This window comes from Schistocerca americana, chromosome 2 (assembly GCF_021461395.2).
Source record: "Schistocerca americana isolate TAMUIC-IGC-003095 chromosome 2, iqSchAmer2.1, whole genome shotgun sequence".
In the NCBI taxonomy this organism is placed as follows: Eukaryota; Metazoa; Arthropoda; class Insecta; order Orthoptera; family Acrididae; genus Schistocerca; species Schistocerca americana.
The window spans coordinates 894,113,000-894,133,890 of NC_060120.1; the positions used below are offsets into that span (position 1 = coordinate 894,113,000).

Sequence of the window (20,891 nt, forward strand, 5' to 3'; positions counted from 1 at the left end):
CACATTACACTTGTCTAATTGAGATTCAATTGCCATTCCGTGTACCATGCGTCAATTCGCTGCAGATCCTCCTGCATTTCAGTACAATTTTCCATTGTTACAACCTCTCGATATACCACAGCTACATCCGCAAAAAGCCTCAGTGAACTTCCGACGTCATCCACAAGGTCATTTATGTATATTGTGAATAGCAACCGTCGTACGATACTCCCCTGCGGCACACCTGAAATCACTTACTTCGGAAGACTTCTCTCCATTGAGAATGTCATGCTGCGTTCTGTTATCTAGTAACTCTTCAAACCAATCACACAATTGGTCGGATAGTCCATATGCTCTTACTTTGTTCATTAAACGACTGTGGGGAACCTTATCAAACGGCTTGCGGAAGTCAAGAAACACGGCCTCTACCTGGGAACTCGTGTCTATGGCCCTCTAAGTCTCGTGGACGAATAGCGAGAGCTGGGTTTCACACGATCGTCTTTTTCGAAACCCATGCTGATTCCTACAGAGTAGATTTCTAGTATCCAGTAAAGTCATTAGACTCGAACATAATACGTGTTCTAAAATTCTACAACTGATCGACGTTAGAGATATAGGTCTATAGTTCTGAACATCTGTTCGACGTCCCTTCTTGAAAACGGGGATGACCTGTGCCCTTTTCCAATCCTTTGGAACGCTACGCTCTTATAGAGACCTACGGTACACCGCTGCAAGAAGGGGGGCAAGTCCCTTCGCGTATTCTGTGTAAAATCGAACTGGTATCCCATCAGGTCCAGCGGCCTTTCCACTTTTGAGCGATTTTAATTGTTTCTTTCTAGTTTCAATTAGCTGTTAGTTAAGTTCATACACTATTAAATACTAGAAACCTGCAGCTTTCATTGCTACTGCATTACGATTAACTTTAGTGTTGATGTCTAAGGTTTTAAGCCAGAAGTATCTGAGAAAGTGTCTGTAAAGGCTAAAACGTCGCAGTACTCACGCTGGGTGTAAGGTACCGCAGTACCAGTGGCAGAACCAGCTCCTTATCCGCCGACGTGATGTTCCTGGCGACGTCTTCGACTGCCTGCCAATCTGTGAACAAGTACACAGCCTTCGTACAGTGAATGTTTCAATCAAACAACAAGCCACAAATTTCCATTCCTTAAATATTTCTTTTTATTTCGAACGTAAGTTATTAGTTAAATACTTTCACAGTCCTGGTCTCTAACATCGCTAATTAGGACGTATTTCACAATACTAAAAATATCCTAACCTTGACTTTGAACAGCGTTCTTATATTACGCTTATTCGATGGTGGACACCTGTCTCTCATGATCTTCTTAAGCAACAGGCAGTGTACAATTGTAATATCACCTTTTTTAAAAAATAATATTATAAAAATTTATATATGTGTTTGCAGAGAGAGAGAGAGAGAGAGATTGATTTTTGATTGAGATTTTTACTTTAAGTCGTAACTGGTACCAGAATTTTTGGTTGCTGCCTCCTTGAATGATCAGCTTCTGCACCAGTTGTTGACGTATTGCAATTTGGAGGAAGTTATTGTTCTTCAAGGTTTAAAATACGACTCTGTTAGTTACTTGGCCGTATTGCGGATAGCTTTGAGCCCAAGTTTTCGTAGCTTTTCATACCGAAGGGACCACTGTTGTAAGTAAGTAAAATGAAGCAGCAATCTGCTTTTCGTGAGAAAAGGATATTGCTTGACACACAAACTTCCTTCAAACTACACGTCCTGCTACATCAAAATTGGTCAGTGGAGTTCAGCAACACACTATTGTACAAGAACATAAACCAATTACTGTAATTAAGAAATTATGAGAGGTTGTTACTTATTGAATGTAAGCTATAGAGAATGCATTTCTTTTCCTGTATTTTAGTGAGCTTCGTCCACTTACAATTCTGTCGATTGATAGACGGCAACGACAATGAAGTTCCGCTCCTTTTCCAAAAACATGATATTTCTAATCTTCACTTCCAAAAATTTTGTACAAATAAATGTTTGGCAACTCTTACACATACTTCACTCGGTTTTATCACTAGAATATCAGTTTTCATTAAATATAACAATATGTTCTGAGCGACGGCCTAGCAACACGTCCTCTTTCCACAAGGTACAAAATAACAGTCTTTTTTTTAATAAATTAATTTTTTTTTCAGAGTCCATACTCAAAGATTCTCTAATACTATCGTTGCGGGGATTGCGCGCTAAATAGTTTCTCGGTGTCCAGCTGCGCTTCACTTCACTTCACGTACTTTTTGAATCACATTTACATTTTTGGTATTTACATACATTACTGAGCTTCTCAGAATAAAATCAGGCACAAATTAGCTAAAGAAAAAAAAAAGCAGTGAGGCACACATAACATTACACAATGAGGTGGCAAAAATCAACGGATATTGATATCCACGTATAGAGAAGGAGGTAGAATCTCTTACAGAAGGTATAAAGAGACAGTGCACTGGTGGAGCTGTCATTTGTTCTCAGATGACTCCTGTGAAAATGTTTCCGACGAGATTATGGCCGGAACACTATGAATGAGGAGTGGTAGTTGGAGATACGGACGTTCCACTTGGGAAATCTTTAGGAAATTCAGTATTTCAAGATCCACAAGGTCAAGAGTGTGCCGAGAATACCAAATTTCAGCCATTACCTCTCATCACGGACATCGCACTGACCGATACACTTCACTTAACGACCGAGGGCAGCAACGCTTGCGTACAGTTGTCAGTGCTAACGGACAAGCAGCACCGCGTGAATAGGCGCGTAAATCGATGTCGGACGTACAACGAACTTACCCGTTACGTAAGTGTAGCGAAATTTGGCATTAATGGGTCATGGCAGAAGGCGGCCGACACGAGTATCTTTGCTAACAGCCCAACATCGACTGCAGCGCTTCTGCTTGTGACCATATCGATTGGACTCTAGCCGACTGGAAAACCACGACCTGCTCAGATGAGTCCCGATTTCAGCTGGTAAGAGTCGATGGTAGGGTTGAGTGGGGAGCAGGCCCCAGAAGGTCATACACCCAAATTGTCAACAAGGCACCTTGCAAGCTGATGGTGGCCTAATGACAGTGTAGACTATGTTTACATTCAATGGACTGGGTCCTCAGATCCAACTGAACCTATCATTGACCGGAAATGGTTACATTCGGCTACCTGAAGATCATTTTCAGCCATTCATGGAATTTATTTTCCCAAAAAAGATGGAATTTTAATGGATGACAAAGCGCAATGTCACGCGGCTAGAGTTATTCAAGATTGGTTGGACGAAGATTCTGTACGTTTGGAGCGAATGATTTGGGCACTCATCAGATATTTTTAGACATAAACGAGAGGTTAATTGACGCACAAAATCCTGCACCACCAACACTGAGTCGATGCCACGTCGAGCTACTGCTGCTCTACGTCGGACGAAAGGAAGTCCGAGTCGATATTAAGAGGTATCCCATGACGTTTTTCACCTCAGTGTATTGCTCGAAATTTGAAGCAGAGCTGGCCGAGTGGCCGAGCTGTTCCAGGCGCTACAGTCTGGAGCCGCGCGACCGCTACGGTCGCAGGTTCGAATCCTGCCTCGGGCATGGATGTGTGTGATTTCCTTAGGTTAGTTAGGTTTAAGTAGTTCTAAGTTCTATAAGACTGATGACCACAGAAGTTAAGTCCCATAGTACTCAGAGCCATTTGAACCATTATTTGAAGCAGAATACCATTCACATCTTATTAACTCATTTTCTTTGATCTGTTAATACATAGAACTAGAGAACAAAATTTAAAATTATCACTAACGTTGAAACCGTATGAATGGAACGGACGGAATAATGTTCGTCCGTTACAGTAAACCTTATTTTTGTTAAATTTACAAATTATTATACGAAACTGTGTATATTTACGAAACAAAGCATATTATATGGAATGCTTATTACATATGACTAACATAGGCTTTCATTAAACAGATATGTTAAAAACAGTAATACCAAAGGAAAAAAAATTGTTTTACCAGTAGGCCTGGAAGGATTTAGATGAAATCCGTCTTAAGATAATTAGATACATTATTACAAGACCGTATAGCCTGTCTAATTACTTCATTGTAATCAACAAGCAGTTAAGTTACATAAAAATCAAAGCATTTCCATGGGATTTCCTTGCTTAGAAAACGCACGCGACAGCGTAAAATGGTTCGAGTTCGAAATTACGAGGAAAAATACATGAGAAGGACGGATATTATGTAATAAGAGCAGAGGGGACAATAAGAGTGGAAGACCTACCTCATAATGCTCGGGTTAGAAAGGACATAAGACAAGGTTGTAATATTTCACTCCTACGGTTCACTTTATGCGTCGGAGAAGCAATGACGGAAATAAACGTGATTCGGGATTTTAGTTCAGGGAGAAATTATGTCAGTGTCAATATTCACTGACTAGCACGACTCATTAAATGGAATCAACTGTTTAATTAGCACAGAAACTGAGTTGGGAGCAAACCGAATAAAGGCGATAATAATGAGGAGTAGTAGATAAGAGGCTAGTGTTAAAATTAACGTCAAAATTGGAAAACAAGAAGTAAACGAAGAGAAGGAATTCGGAAGAAAAATTACGATTGACGGGTGAAGCAAGGAGGACATAAAAAGTAGACTGGTAGAGGTGGAGATGACATTCCCAGCCGAGAGAATTCCTAGTATCAAAGATTGGCTTTAACTTGAGGGAGATATTTCACAGAATGTACGTTTGGAATAATGAGTTGTATGGAAGCGAAAAATGTTTGTCCTGTGGTACCGTAGAATATGTTGAAAATTAGGAAAAACACTGAAAAAAAGAACGGGCAGGACGATAGCGCGTGTATTAAGACATCAGGGAATTACTAGCATGGTACTGAAGGGAGTTGCGGAGGGTAAAATTAGTAGCGGAAGGCAGAGATTTGATGGCACGTAACAAGTAACTGGAGACGTGCACATTGGAAGCGTGTATTTGTCATCGCCATACTGGCGTATCACCCGGCGTGATGGTATGGGGTGCCATTGGTTACACATCTCGGTCACCTCTTATTCGCATTGACGGCACTTTGAACAGTGGACGTTATATTTCAGATGTGTTACGACCCGTAGCTCTACCCTTCATTCGATCCCTGCAAAACCCTACATTTCAGCAGGATAATGCACGACCGCATGTTGCAGGTCCTGTACGGGCCTTTCTGGATACAGAAAATGTTCGACTGCTGCCCTGGCCAGCACATTCTCCAGATCTCTCACCAATTGAAAACGTCTGGTCAATGGTGGCCGAGCAACTGGCTCGTCACAATGCGCCAGTCACGACTCTTGATGAACTGTGGTATCGTGTTGAAGCTGCACGGGCAGCTGTACCTGTACACGTCATCCAAGCTCTGACTCAATGCCCAGGCGTATCAACGCCGTTATTACGGCCAGAGGTGGTTGTTCTGGGTACTGACTTCTCAGGATCTATGCATCCAAATTGCGTGAAAATGCAATCACATGTCAGTTCTAGTATAATATATTTGTCCAATGAATACCCGTTTATCATCTGCATTTCTTCTTGGTGTAGCAATTCTAATGGCCAGTAGGGTACATCTTTTAATCACTAAAGGCGTAAGTGAGACCTTGGAATTTAATCCCGTTTAGGAACAAACTGGCCAAGAAGCAAATATAGCCCAATGGACCGCTTGCAAATCGTGATAATTACGATATAAGTTATTACAGTATTTCGTAACTTCGCGAGCATTCTTTATTATGTTTCACTTTTTTCCTCTACTCTTATGAAGAGACGAAACTGCTAGCCACGATTAGGAAAGAAATTATGCGAGATACAAGAGCGTACCCTCGATCTGAAATTGGGGGCAGGTTGTAACAATTGGGATGGGAGATGGAGGAGGCAGGGAGGGGAGGGTGGTGGAGGGCCGAAGGCGAAGGGAGGTCCCACATTAGGTTGGCGTTGAATGACGATATAGTTTTGTGATTTACCTACAAAAGGTTCTGGGTACCCATGGTACTAATCAGTATCCATTACATGTTCCACCTTTACTCAAGCTGATAAGGAATTCATAGATCTGTCTTTGTGGCGGGGCAGGATGTGAGTGCGTTTTCAAAGCCCATTCCCTGGTAATGGCTCTGTTGAGAGACTGCTAATGGATGTCCGTACGTGAGGACACCTTGCACTTCCGCATATCACGTTCGACTGTATAGGTTTACGTATCACGAACCGCATTTCTTTCATTTAAGGTAACACGTCGCGCGGCTGGCGCCACTACCTCTTCCTTGTAGTGTCATCTTTGCCATCGACTTCGCTTTGGCCAGCAGCGAGTCAGCTGTTCATAGCGGGTTCGTCTATTTAAGTCTGCAGCGCCGAGGCAGCAGCTCTCACTGTGTGGTCTGTCGGTTGCGGTTACAACACGGTCGGGAGGTTCGCCCTTACTTGGCGCGCATGCTCACTGCACGTGGTATTACTGGAGTGCTGCGACCGGAGACGGCGGAAAGGTTTGGGTCCCGGCACGAGACGTGGTGTTTGGCTTTTCTCGCCACTCAGTGCATGTTGAGAAGAAGAGCTTGCCAGAGCGTCGCCTGGCATTAACGGGTCGCCTGGGCATGTGGTGTGTGTCTGATTTAAACAGGTGCAGTTGTGTGCTTAGCAAATATCTATTAATGGTTAATCAATGTTGTCTGCAGTGTGAGTTTGGTCCCGAGTGTGCCATGGGAAGTTAAGTCAAACATGGCATGATAACACGTCTTAGGGGTTGCACCTTGGGCAAGACAACGGCTTGGGCTTTCCATCTTAGTTTCCTACTACTTGACGAAGGATATGCAGCTATGTGTAAGGAAGTTTGTGAGCTGCTCATTATTGAGTGATTGTATATCTAAAGTTGTTGTAACCTTGGTAATTAAGTACCCACATTTGCACCTTAGTTTACGAGTAACAAAATACTATGCTGTCTCGTAAAACTACATCAGATTCCATGAAAGTGTAGTTCTGATGGGCTCTTGCCAGTTTAAAATAATATTCAGCTGTTACTATCACGTTTCAAGGAACAGTCTTATCTACGCTTGTGTGTTTAAACGAATTCTTAAGTGTTTAATCCAAAAAAAAAAAAAAAAAAAAAATGCGAGCTTTACTCTTTTAATGTTACGTTTTATTCTTTTATGCAATATGAATGTGTAATTGCAAGTGTGCTGTTGTAGTTGATTTAAGTTTCAGTTGTGCGGAGCGCAGTGTATTTCCTCCGGTACGGTGGGGCGTAGCACAGGGGCTTGACGACTTGGCCGTTGCCAGTGGAACTGTGATTCGTTAGACCGGACTCCACGATGCTCTTCTTCTGCCTCGTTCTCGTCCTTAAGTTGAGTATTGCTGTTCTCTTTGTTCCTGGCTCTATCAGGCCATTGAGCTTTGTAGCTCGTTCCTCCACGGCTTTGGTGAATGCCCCTTTCGCTCGAAATATGAATTGAAACCTGTAAAACTGGATTTCACTCTGTAATTAGTGCCCGATCAAATTGCTAAAGGTTCCGCCTTATTAATTCTGTATTCCTTTATCAGCAGTTTGTTTATTATATTTGTACATTGTGTGCTGGTCGTAAAGTTAATTTTTATAAAGGAGGGCTTCGTGTGCGTATATCCTAAGGGAATGTTAAGTACTGAGGCGCTGTTTATTATTAATTGTTTGTCATTTTAATCAGGGCCTCCCTCTACTGGCATCATCTGGATTATTCCTTAGTGAGAAGTCAGTGTGTTCAGTGTTTTCATAGCCGAGCGTTTAAGCCTTAAAGCTGCCTTTATTATTACTTGTGTGCCTTATGTTATGCCTTAATGTTATACTTTGGTATGAATTTACATTGCAAAAGAGAAGTCATTGTACAGGATAGTCTTACGGGTTCAGACTTTGGCAAGTTTTGATTTTATCAACTATTCACGCCAACTGAAATTTTGTTAATGTTTTATGCATTTGTTAACAGGGGCTTAAGAAAAAACTTTAATGTGCTTCTGTGAGGTTGTTAAATTTATCTGTTTTGTTGTATTATATTGTGCAAACTAATAAACATTGTTCAACACAAGCTGTGTGCGTTTGATAATTATGGCCCTGCTGCTTCCTGTCTTATTATTTGACGCAAATAGCACGATTCATAAGGTACAAGCCAACTGGACAAAGCTGAGGTCGTTTACACAGAAACTTGCTCTCCTCTGATCAGGGTCACCAATAACGACGCAGCTGTCTAATTAATTTACCCGTGCTTCCGCATGCGCTGAGCTGCAGAAACGGTCACGATCGGTCGGTGCCATTCACCGTCGACAGTGCAGTGCAAGTTCAGGTATCGCCACACGTCGCGTTATTTCACTGCTATTGCTAAACCTCGAAGTTCCTTAGAGCCATCAAAACTCCTAGCAGAGAAATATGATACCGTAAATGATTAGAACGCTAATAAAAGTAAGGCGGAACTGGCCACTATATGTCACAAGTCAAGGACTCGTTGTTGTGAAAGAGAGTGGGTAGTATTATCATGTTAGTAGAGAAGCAGTACAGCAGGCCAGTGAGAAGAGCTCAGTGATTTCTTAGTGGATTAGTCATTTGATTCAACCGAGTAACACATCCATCAAGGACATCTCATCTCTTCTAAAGCTGCCCAAGTCGGCTGTTGGCCATGTGACTGAGAAGTGGAAACGTAAAGGGCAACCACAGCTAAACCTATATGATGCGGACCTCATGTACTGGTGGACCGCCGGGCACTGCGGAGAGTCGTTCTAAAATTTCGCGTGAAATCAGCGAAAGGAATCACTCGTGAATTCCTAAATGCTGCAAACAGTCCAGCTACTAGCTGTGAGTAGTGAGTTAAAAACAATGCGGTACAGTGCTGGAGGAGCTCTGTAGTCAATACTAAGCCAACATTGAGTTTGTGTCAAAAACGACAGTGGATGACTGGAAACGAGTGATTTAGAGTGGCAACTCAATGGAAGGGTTTGGGTTTGCCGAATTCCTGGAGAACGTTAGCTGCCATCATAATGTAGTGCAAAACAAGATGTGCAGAGAAGGTAGTTTTACAGAATGGGTGTTTTTTCCGCTGTCAAAATTTGCGCCTGGGAAAACACTAAACACGGAAGTGTATGAACACATTCTACAGCGTTGTGTGCAGTAGACGATGACTGTATCAACATGACAGTGCACCCCATCGTAAAGATTCGCCTGTGAGGCAATGGTTTGTGGACACTAAAACTGCTGAACTCGATTGACCTGCTCAACGTTCCGACCTGAACCCACGGCAACACCCGATATACGCGTTAGAAAGTCGACTTCCCTCCAGATACACTATGTGGTCAAAAGTATCTGGACATCCCAAGAAACAAACGTTTTTCATATTAGGTGCATTGTGCTTACTTCCAGGTACTCCAAATCAGCGACGTCAGTAGTCATTAGACATCGTGAGAGAGCAGAATGGGGGGCTCCGAGGAACTCACGGACTTCGAATGTTGTCAGGTGATTGGGTGTCACTTGTGTCATACGTCTGTACGCGACATTTCTGCTCTCCTAAACATCCCTAGGTCCACTGTTTCCGATGTGATAGTGAAGTGGAAACGTGAAGGGACACGTACAGTACAAAACCGTACAGGTCGACCTCGACTGTTGGCTGACAGAGACCGCCGACAATTGAAGAGAGTCGTAATGTGTAATACGCAGACATCTATCCACACCATCCCACAGGAATTCCAAACTGCATCATGATCCACTGCAAGCACTATGACAGTTAGGCAGGAGGTGAGAAAACTTGGATTTCATGGTCGAGAGGCTCTTCATGAGTCTTATATGACGCCGGTAAATGCCAAACGATGCGTCGCCTGGTGTAAGCAGCGTAAACATTGAACGACTGAACAGTGGAAAAGCGTTGTGTGGTGTGACGAATCACGGTATACAATGTGGCGATCCGATAGCCGGGTGTGGGTATTGCGAATACCCGATGAACGTCATCTGCCAGCCTGTGTAGTGCCTACAGTAAAATTCGGAGGCGGTGGTGCTATGATGTGACCGCGTTTTACATAGAGGGGGCTTGCACCCCTTGTTGTTTTGCTTGGCACTATCACAGTACAGGCCAACATTGATGTTTTAAGCACCTTCTTGCTTCCCACTGGTGAACAGCAATTCGGGAATGGCGATTGCATCTTTCTACACGATCGAGCACCTGTTCATAATGCACTGTCTGTGGCGGAGTGGTTACACGACAATAACATCCCTGTAATGGACTGGCCTGCACAGAGTCCTGAACGGAATCCTATAGAAAACCTTTGGGATGTTTTGGAACGCCGACTTCGTGCCAGGCCTCACCGACCGACATCGATACCTCTCCTAAGTGCAGCACTCCGTGAAGAATGGGCTGTCATTCCCCAAGAAATCTTCCAACACCTCATTGAACGTATGCCTGCGAGAGTGGAAGCTGTCATCAAGGCTAAGGGTGGTCCAACACCATACTGAATTGGCTCTGGTTCAAATGGCTCTGAGCACTATGGGGCTCAACTGCTGAGGTCATTAGTCCCCTAGAACTTAGAACTAGTTAAACCTAACTAACCTAAGGACATCACAAACATCCATGCCCGAGGCAGAATTCGAACCTGCGACCGTAGCGGTCTTGCGGTTCTAGACTGCCAGTGCCTTTAACCACACGGCCACTTCGGCCGGCCCATGCTGATTTCCAGCATTACCGATGGAGAGCGCAACGAATTTGTCAGTCATTTTCAGCCATGTGTCCGGATACTTTCCATCACATAGTGTACCACCTCTGTTGTCAGCTCTTGAGGACGAGTGGGCCGCCATTCTCCCACAGACCCTGAGAAATTTCACTGACAGTGTCTTCAGCAGAGTTCCAGCCGTCATAAAGACGGAGGGTGGACACATCCCACATCAATATTTTGGTCGGATACTGTATGAAGCGTCTGAGAAAACTAATGAGACTGACAACACTGCGAGCGATCTGGCAATGCTGTGTTGTTCTACTCGTGTACACCTATGTTTCCATCCATTCCAGATGCTCAGTACGAGTTTCAGCCCCGTACAGCCATCACGTGATTTTTAAGAGCGCCATCAGTGATGTTATGTTTTTGCTGTGTGTGTCACGAAAATGGCGCAGCGGAATTTAGAACAACATTACGGCATCAGGTTTTGCGCTGAACTTGGGGAATCCTCGAGTGTGACCCTTGAGAAGTCGAAAAAGGCCTATGGAGAACACTCCTTAGCAAAAGCACACGTTTTTCGCTGGCACAAATCATTTTTGGAAACCTAAGCACACGTTGAAGATGAACCTCGCTCAAGGAGACCTTCAACATCAGAAACTGACGAAAACGTCGAACGTGTGAGCTGTTGTGGGAAAGACATTTAATAACAAAGATGATAGCTGACCTGTTAAACACTTTTATCGCACATCAAATGGTAAGGCTGAGTAAAAGAGTGCTGGCTGGGTAAAAGAGTGAAAGGGTGAAACCGGGGATTGCAGACGAGTGGATGCGAAAGATCTGTGCCAATATGGTGCCAAAAAATTTCACAACTGGGCAGAAGGACAATCGAAGAAACGTACGCGTTAATCTTCTTGAGAGGATTGCCAATGACAACGAACGGCTCAGTCGTGTGGTCACAGGATTTCTGACTACGATGTGGCAAAGTGAGGAGTGGCACACTGAGACATCTTCTCGAGCGAACAAAGGTCGAATGAGCAAATCAAAGTTGTAAACAATGCTGATTTGCTTTTTCGGCTCTAGGGGTATCGCGTATAAAGAACTTGTTCCTCAGTGACAAACTATAAACGAAGTGAAACTTCCTGGCAGATTAAAATTGTGTGCCCGACCGAGACTCGAACTCGGGACCTTTGCCTTTCGCGGGCAAGTGCTCTACCAACTGAGCTACCGAAGCACGACTCACACCCGGTACCCACAGCTTTACTTCTGCCAGTACCTCGTCTCCTACCTTCCAAACTTTACAGAAGCTCTCCTGCGACCTTGCAGAACTAGCACTCCTGAAAGAAAGGATATTGCGGAGACATGGCTTAGCCACAGCCTGGGGGATGTTTCCAGAATGAGCTATTCACTCTGCAGCGGAGTGTGCGCTGATATGAAACTTCCTGGCAGATTAAAACTGTGTGCCCGACCGAGACTCGAACTCGGGACCTTTGCCTTTCGCGGGCAAGTGCTCTACCAACTGAGCTACCGAAGCACGACTCACGCCCGGTACCCACAGCTTTACTTCTGCCAGTACCTCGTCTCCTACCTTCCAAACTTTACAGAAGCTCTCCTGCGAACCTTGCAGAACTAGCACTCCTGAAAGAAAGGATATTGCGGAGACATGGCTTAGCCACAGCCTGGGGGATGTTTCCAGAATGAGATATTCACTCTGCAGCGGAGTGTGCGCTGATATGAAACTTCCTGGCAGATTAAAACTGTGTGCCCGACCGAGACTCGAACTCGGGACCTTTGCCTTTAGCGGGCAAGTGCTCTACCAACTGAGCTACCGAAGCACGACTCACGCCCGGTACCCACAGCTTTACTTCTGCCAGTACCTCGTCTCCTACCTTCCAAACTTTACAGAAGCTCTCCTGCGACCTTGCAGAACTAGCACTCCTGAAAGAAAGGATATTGCGGAGACATGGCTTAGCCACAGCCTGGGGGATGTTTCCAGAATGAGATATTCACTCTGCAGCGGAGTGTGCGCTGATATGAAACTTCCTGGCAGATTAAAACTGTGTGCCCGACCGAGACTCGAACTCAGGACCTTTGCCTTTCGCGGGCAAGTGCTCTACCAACTGAGCTACCGAAGCACGACTCACGCCCGGTACCCACAGCTTTACTTCTGCCAGTACCTCGTCTCCTACCTTCCAAACTTTACAGAAGCTCTCCTGCGAACCTTGCAGAACTAGCACTCCTGAAAGAAAGGATATTGCGGAGACATGGCTTAGCCACAGCCTGGGGGATGTTTCCAGAATGAGATATTCACTCTGCAGCGGAGTGTGCGCTGATATGAAACTTCCTGGCAGATTAAAACTGTGTGCCCGACCGAGACTCGAACTCGGGACCTTTGCCTTTCGCGGGCAAGTGCTCTACCAACTGAGCTACCGAAGCACGACTCACGCCCGGTACCCACAGCTTTACTTCTGCCAGTACCTCGTCTCCTACCTTCCAAACTTTACAGAAGCTCTCCTGCGAACCTTGCAGAACTAGCACTCCTGAAAGAAAGGATATTGCGGAGACATGGCTTAGCCACAGCCTGGGGGACGTTTCCAGAATGAGATATTCACTCTGCAGCGGAGTGTGCGATGATATGAAACTTCCTCAGGAGAGCTTCTGTAAAGTTTGGAAGGTAGGAGACGAGGTACTGGCAGAAGTAAAGCTGTGGGTACCGGGCGTGAGTCGTGCTTCGGTAGCTCAGTTGGTAGAGCACTTGCCCGCGAAAGGCAAAGGTCCCGAGTTCGAGTCTCGGTCGGGCACACAGTTTTAATCTGCCAGGAAGTTTCATATCAGCGCACACTCCGCTGCAGAGTGAATATCTCATTCTATAAACGAAGTGTTTTACGAAGATGTCCTTGGAAGCCTGAGTAAAAGAGTGAAAGGGTGAGACCGGGGATTGCAGACGAGTGCATGCTGCATCATGACAACGCCCCATGTCACGGAAGTTTTGACCTCAGAAGGCATATCTGTCGTTCCATAGCCTCTCAGTTCACCTGATCTGAGTCCCTGTGCCTTTTTCCTTTCCCGAAATTCAAAAATGTATTAAAAGGACATAATTTTGGGTCTCTGGAGAGCATTCAAAAGAATGTGACCGACGTGTTAAAGCTCTACGAGTTAGAGGACTTTCCGCACTGCTATCACCACTGAGTACAACAGCTCGGCCGATGTTTACCTGCGGAAAAGAACTAACTACTTTGAAGGGGACACTATTATACTTTGAATAAAATTAAAAAATTTCGTAGATAAAAAATTAGACTCATTACTTTTCGCACACACCTGTTTTTCCTATTGGACGTTACTTAGTTAATCATCCTAAACTAGCTGTTATGTGATCTACATTTCACCAAATCCTTTATTAAAATACAGTACTGGCCATTAAAATTGCTACACCAAGAGAAATTCAGATGATAAACGGGTATTCATTGGACAAATATATTATACTAGCAGTGACATGTGATTACATTTTCACGCAATTTGGGTTCATAGATCCTGAGAAATCAGTACCCAGAACCACCACCTTGGCCGTAATAACGGCCTTGATACGCCTGGGCATTGAGTCAAACAGAGCTTGGATGGCGTGTAAACGGACAGCTGCCCATGCAGCTTCAACACGATACCTCAGTTCATCAAGAGTAGTGACTGGCGCATTGTGACGATGCGTATTGTACGTTGGACTGGAGGTGAAAGGAGACTGGGTCTCTCTACAGACGAGCCTGGCTGGGTTCGCCGCCTGATGTGGCCGAGCGGTTCTAGGCGGTTCGAATCCTGCCTCGGGCATGGATGTGTGTGATGTCCTTAGGTTAGTTAGGTTTAAGTAGTTCTAAGTTCTAGGGGACTGATGACCTCAGAAGTTAAGCCCCATAGTGCTCAGAGCCATTTGAATCTAGCTGGGTTCAGAATGTGACGTCAGTTATTTCCTGAAATTTAGAGAAGGAGGAACACGTTATTCTCCGCATCATCCTGAAAATTGCTGTCACTTTGCAGGCGGTGTATGTTTAGGCAGATAGACAATAATTTTTGAAAACGTTTCTCGTGGAGATCAGCTGTTTTTCCAAGTACTTTAAAACGAACATAAACTGTCTCAACCACAAGAAACTTTTATTTTTGTGGTTACTGGTTTCGGTCAGTTATTGACAATCTTCAGATCTCATACCATGTTGGCAGGCGGAAGCGATTACGTTCGTGAAGTTCGTAACGCCTGCTCCATTCGCCGCCTCCGCCTACCAACATGGTACCGAAAACGGTAACCACAAAAATAAAGGTTTCTTGCAGTCGTGACTGTTTACGTTCATTTTAAAGGCACACAGTTCCGGATACCTCTGCACGTGGAACTGTGACTTCTCAGATCTACTGAACTGGTATTCTTAGCGCTTATATGTGTACTTCTGCCGTCCTACTATGTGGCGATTTCTGATGAGGGAAAACGATGCTTTGACATACAGGGCTCGTGTCATGTTTGTATATCTACATCGGGGAATAATACATCTCATACTGTAAAATACCATATTTGTGACTTCTCCGCAGTTTCATGAACACTAATCTCTTCTCCAGAGATATTTGCCAAGATTAGAGACTTTCACGAAGAGTATCATTTACAGCCACCATCACGACCGTCGTCTCACACTGCTGTTTGCTACTTTGGAGAAGAAAAACACTCCGTATTGTCGTTAGTTATGCTGTAGCACTTCTTTCCCTCGAGAACAGACGTCAGTGTTCCTACCATGACAAATACTTATCAGGAGTCGACAAAAGTCATTTCATGAAGACTTTTGCACTGTTCTTTATTTTGTATAGATAACACAGTCTGCCTACACACAGGCACATGTGAAGAGTGGAAGGAAAAGACTTCTCCAATCTCTTTTTTTTTTCTCGGACTTCATCTAGTATCTTCATGGGGTCGGCATGTCAATTACTGCATTTGGCAATGTCAGTGATAGAGAGGGTGTTACTGTAGGATAAAGTTCACAGACATCGTTTTGGACTCAAAAATGGTTCAAATGGCTCTGAGCTCTATGGGACTTAAAATCTGAGGTCATCAGTCCCCTACACTTAGGCCTACTTCAACCTAACTAACCTAAGAACATCACACACATCCATGCCCGAGGCAGGATTCGAACCTACGACCGTAGCGGTCGCGCGGTTCCAGACTGAAGCGCCTAGAACCACTCGACCACCAGCGGCCGGCCGTTTTGGACTGACACTATATACATCTTAGGCAGTTGTATGAAGACGAGGCTGCGTTTTTCGGCTCCAGACAACAAATGTAACTGCTCTTAGCTATCCAAGTGAAAACCAGCACATTCTGTTATAAACGTACAGGGACGTCTGAAGGTGGTTGTGTGGTATGGAGCTGCAGTGCCTCCCATTGTTGGACAGTTAGTTTTACCCACAAGGATGAATGGTGAACGACATCTGGATACGTTACTAGAGCGTGTGTGGCCAGTAATTCCCAGTCTCACAATTCCACTTTATGCAGGATGTCAGATGTCAAACAGAACCTCAAGGTCTGTCGTGTGTAATGACCCAGGTTTCAATGCAGCATTCATTTGCAGTTGTGATTGCAGCTGCTCTACTTTGCAGACCCCAAGGTACTTACAATTCTACGTTAATGTTAACTGGTTCTTAAGATTCTTCTGGTCAACCAACAATTTCTGACTCTCCTGTCTGTAAGTACTGACTAATGACTACCATATACATACTGGATGCTTGGTTGCTTTTAGGTCGTGTGACAACGGCAGGGCTGACAAAACATATGGCTGTGTGCGCCGCCATATTGGCGGGTGACCTTGAACGAGTTTCGCTCGGCCGCCGCTAGAGCTCGCATGATCGCACTATAGTTTTAACTAAGCGCGATCCACTGCAAAAGGGTCTGCTTTAGAGGTGTACATGTCCCGCTTTTAACCCGCCCATGCTTGCCCGGTGGCCAGGCGGGCAGGCCGCCGCTCGTTGTCAAAAGAACGGGCAGGCTGCTTCACTCCCAGCCAAGCCAAGCAGAATCCAACCTGGGCAGGCTGCGGGAAACTTGCTTGCCTGCCCATATTACTGCTGAGCTGCGCTACGCAGCCGTTTAGTCTGCGTGTGTCATTGTCGTATTATGAACGTTAATCAAAAGTTTTTATTTTACCTGAGCACCAAAAGACAAACCCCAACATTATATATATATATGTATTAATTTCAGGTAAAAAAAATATTGGTTTTATTTGTATATTCTTCCTTTACGCGTATATTTCGGGCTTCTTATCTATATAAAAAAAATTAATTGCCAAATGTGTTGATAAGCGTAAAACTCGAGAACGCCTGGACCAGTTCGGCTAAATTGTTTTTGCTGTGTTCGTAATTCTCAGGACAAGGTTTTTATAAAATAAAATTTTTCGAAAATGGACCGAAAAATTGGAAAATTTGACAAAAACTGAAAGTGCGTTTTCATAGTGTCCGTGTGTTTGTATTGCATACAATCTTGATGAAATTTTGCACACTATACCTTGAAACCAAGAGGAAGGTCACAGTCTACATAAAATTTCATATGGTGCATGGCAGCGGTTCCTTTACATAACGGAACTCGACGAATTGTACGTATTTATTCCGATCTTGATGAAATTTGGCACACTTGATATTCAAAGCAGGATGAAGGGCACTGCCTGCTTAAAATTCTCAATGGTGCATGGCGGAGGGTACTTTACGTACACACTTCTACACCAACCTACAATTTTATTCCGATCTTGAAGAAATTTTGCAAACTTGACCATCAAGAGGAACATCACTGTCTACATAATATTTCGGACAGTACAGTATACGCATATACATATACATATATATATACATATACATATATATACATATACATATATAAATATATATATATACATATACATGCACATGTAAATATTCAAAAACCTTCTCCATGGAAACATGCGTACATAGTGAACTTTCATGGTAACCCGCAAACGATGTCAAAATCTTTTGTAAGGTACTCTCTTCAAGATCATAGACATTTCGTTTAAAAGAAATGTATATATATATATATATATATATATATATATATATATATATATATATATATATATATATATATATATATATATATATATATGTATATGTATATATGTATATGTATATGTATATGTATATATATATGTATATATATACATACATACATTTCTTTTAAACGAAATGTCAATGATCTTTTTGAAATTTGAGAGCTGTCTGACACATTCACAGTCATCGTGTTGGACAATTTACGCACAGCAAATGTCGTTTAACAGTTGCAAACCATTTTTGGTTGAGTGAACGTGTTATATTGGCTGCAAAAAACCTTGATGTTAACGAAATGAATTTTCAGATTCAAAATATGACACCTGGCGAATTGCTGACATACAAGTCGGTTTATTCCGTTACTAACTAAGATGATGTAGTCAACTATCCTACGGAATTTTTAAATTCGCTGGATTTCCCCGGATTACCGCCTCCCAATCTGTAATTAAGTCGGATCGGCAATCATGTTGCGAAAGGTAAACCAGCCACGTCTTTGTAATGGCACCCGGCTTGCGGGGATGAAGTTAAAGAACAACGTAATCGAAGCCACAATTTTAAAAGGAAAGTACAAAGGTGAGGACAGTTTGATTCCAATATCACTAAGATTCCGACCGACATGCCATTCGACTTTAAACGGTTATAATTTCCAGTGCAGCTTACATTTGCCATGTCGATAGATAAATCGCAGGGGCAGTTGTTATATGTTTGTGGCATCAATCTTGAAAATCATGTTTTTCACATGGCTATTTGTATGTCGCATATTGCCCTGTCGGGACACCTTCAACTTCATTTGTTTACGCACCAGAAAACAAAACTATCAATGCTGCGTATCAAAAAGTATTACAATAAATGCTACCTAGCAATAAACTTTGACACTGATTCACTGATCACCACAAAAGTTGACAGATATATATGAGTTTTCATAGATAGTTGAAGAGGAGATGAACTGATGTGGCGGAATCCAACAGAGAGAGGACGAGGAGAAGGATAGAGGGTGGGGGGGGGGGGGGGGAGATGGGCCAAGGGATGGGTTCAAAAATGGTTCAAATGGCCCTGAGCAATATGGGACTTAACTTCTGAGGTCATCAGTCCCCTAGAACTTAGAACTACTTAAACCTAACTAACCTAAGGACATCACACACATCCATGCCCGAGGCAGGATTCGAACCTGCAACTGTAGCGGTCGGCGGTTCCAGACTGTAGCGCCTAGAACTGCTTGGCGACTTCGGCCGGCCAAGGGATGGGGAGTGGGGGGGGGGAGGGTGGAGGTGATCAAAGAGATAGTGGGAGAGGACTAAATGGATAGAGAGAAAATACGGGAGGGAAGATGGACTACGAGAGTATGGAATAAATAAATGCCCAGGCAACGCAATGCAGTCGGTGCTGCACTTTTCAACACCGAAACGGATGGATATTTGTACTAAAGAAGTGAACCTCCACCCCCCAAAAAGAAGATTGGTCACCTCCCCAGAAGAATAAATTATCTACGCCCCTATTAACCACTGTACTGCAATGAGAATCAAATTAAGATTTTGGAAGTCTAGATTCTTTAACTTTAGTATGTTTCAGCCAAGTATGATACCAATTATATAAATATTTAACTACGTTTCCAGGATGTATTTTACTGGTTCTGTGAATTCATTCAAAGTTGGAAAAATCATTCTAAATTGCCAAAATGCATTTTAACAAAATCGAAGGACTTGTTTCGTATCCAGTTCATCTAAAAACTATAGTACTGGGAATACAATGGCGACCCTGAGCCATTTTTCGCGGCTCCTACGTTTGCGTCATGAGAGTCCACACTTGTAGTCTAGGTCTGCATCATGAGGGACCATATTTCGGACCATCATGATGCAGACTAAGACGACGAGTGTTTACTTGCATGATGCAAATCTAAACGACGACTCTAGACCCTCATAACACAGACCTAAACGACGAGTCTGAATCCTCATGGCGCAGATATAGACGCTGTGGAGAGTGGCTCAGAGTTTCCATTATATTCCTACTACAATACATTCATGGAAAAAGACGCTCTTCATTTTAGGAGTATTTGTAGTGTCTAGGTCTTCAGCATCTTGACTCTGCATGTGGGATTCCCCTTAATATAGAAATACAAGAATAAAATTACATTTTGCAATGTGTGTGGAACTCAACAAAATAAATTGTAATTTAAACTCATAATGTGTATTGCCTTACTCCACAAATGAATATTTTATTTTGCAGAACACTTTTCAACATAAAATCTTTACAAATTTTCCTTCAGTTCCCCTGAAAGTATTATTTAGGCCAAACCAGATACTCCTAAAAATATTTGGCTACTTTTGCAAACCCAAGTAACAGAAAATGGTTTACAAACAATAATTAATGTCACTTGGAAGGATTGAAATCAAAAAGTTTAGTCTAAAATAAAAATGAACTGTATGCATTACAAAATTTCTATCTCAGAAGTTGACGCCCAGAAAGCACAAGAAAGAAATCTGCACTTTTATTTAGTAAATTTGCGCTCAAACTCATAGTTTCCCGTTCAATGTTCTACTGTATTTTCAATGTGTCTGCTGATTAGTGTTTGAATTAATTATGACGAGATCGTTAAGTCTGTCTGCATTAAGACGTGATCGTTTTTCGCTAATTAGGTTTCCAGCGCAACTAAAAATTCTCTCACTAGACGCACTAGTGGCTGGTATATTTAATATTTTTCTTGCCACACACGCAAGTCGAGGAAGTCGTTGGGAGTTATTTTTCCACCACTGTAGAATATCTCCCTCGTTCACACAGTGTTCTTGCAAGTATCTGCTGACTTCATCATGTAGGAGAGGAGGCTCTTCTGCCCAGTACTCAAATTTCGCCATTTTGTACGGCCCTGGATTTGTTTCTTGGTTGCTGTGATTGGGCACTTGTACTGAAACTGTACAGGTTCCAATTAATATTTGCAGAATAATGTGAAGATCGTACTACACATAGTTGAAATTATAATAGGTTTTAGATGATGCTATCATTTATCGCCCTGTAAAGTCACCAGAAGATCAAAACTAACTGCAGGACGATTTAAATAAGGTATATATTTTTGGTGTGAAAATTAGCAGTTGGCAATAAATAATGACAAGACCGAGGTTATCCCTGTGTGTACTAAACTAAGTCCGTTAAACTTCGTTTACAAGATCAACCAGTCAA

General features: G+C 43.2%; 1 protein-coding gene across 1 annotated transcript in view; it reads right to left on the minus strand.

Annotated features, from left to right (window-relative positions):
* The window catches only part of LOC124594528 (high-affinity choline transporter 1-like), a 378,310-nt gene that overhangs the window by 35,951 nt on the left and 321,468 nt on the right, over positions 1 to 20,891 (minus strand). The window contains exon 8 of the mRNA XM_047132900.1: positions 980 to 1,071. Within this exon, the coding sequence (XP_046988856.1) occupies positions 980 to 1,071 (92 nt within the window). The remainder of the gene's footprint in view (positions 1 to 979; positions 1,072 to 20,891) is intronic.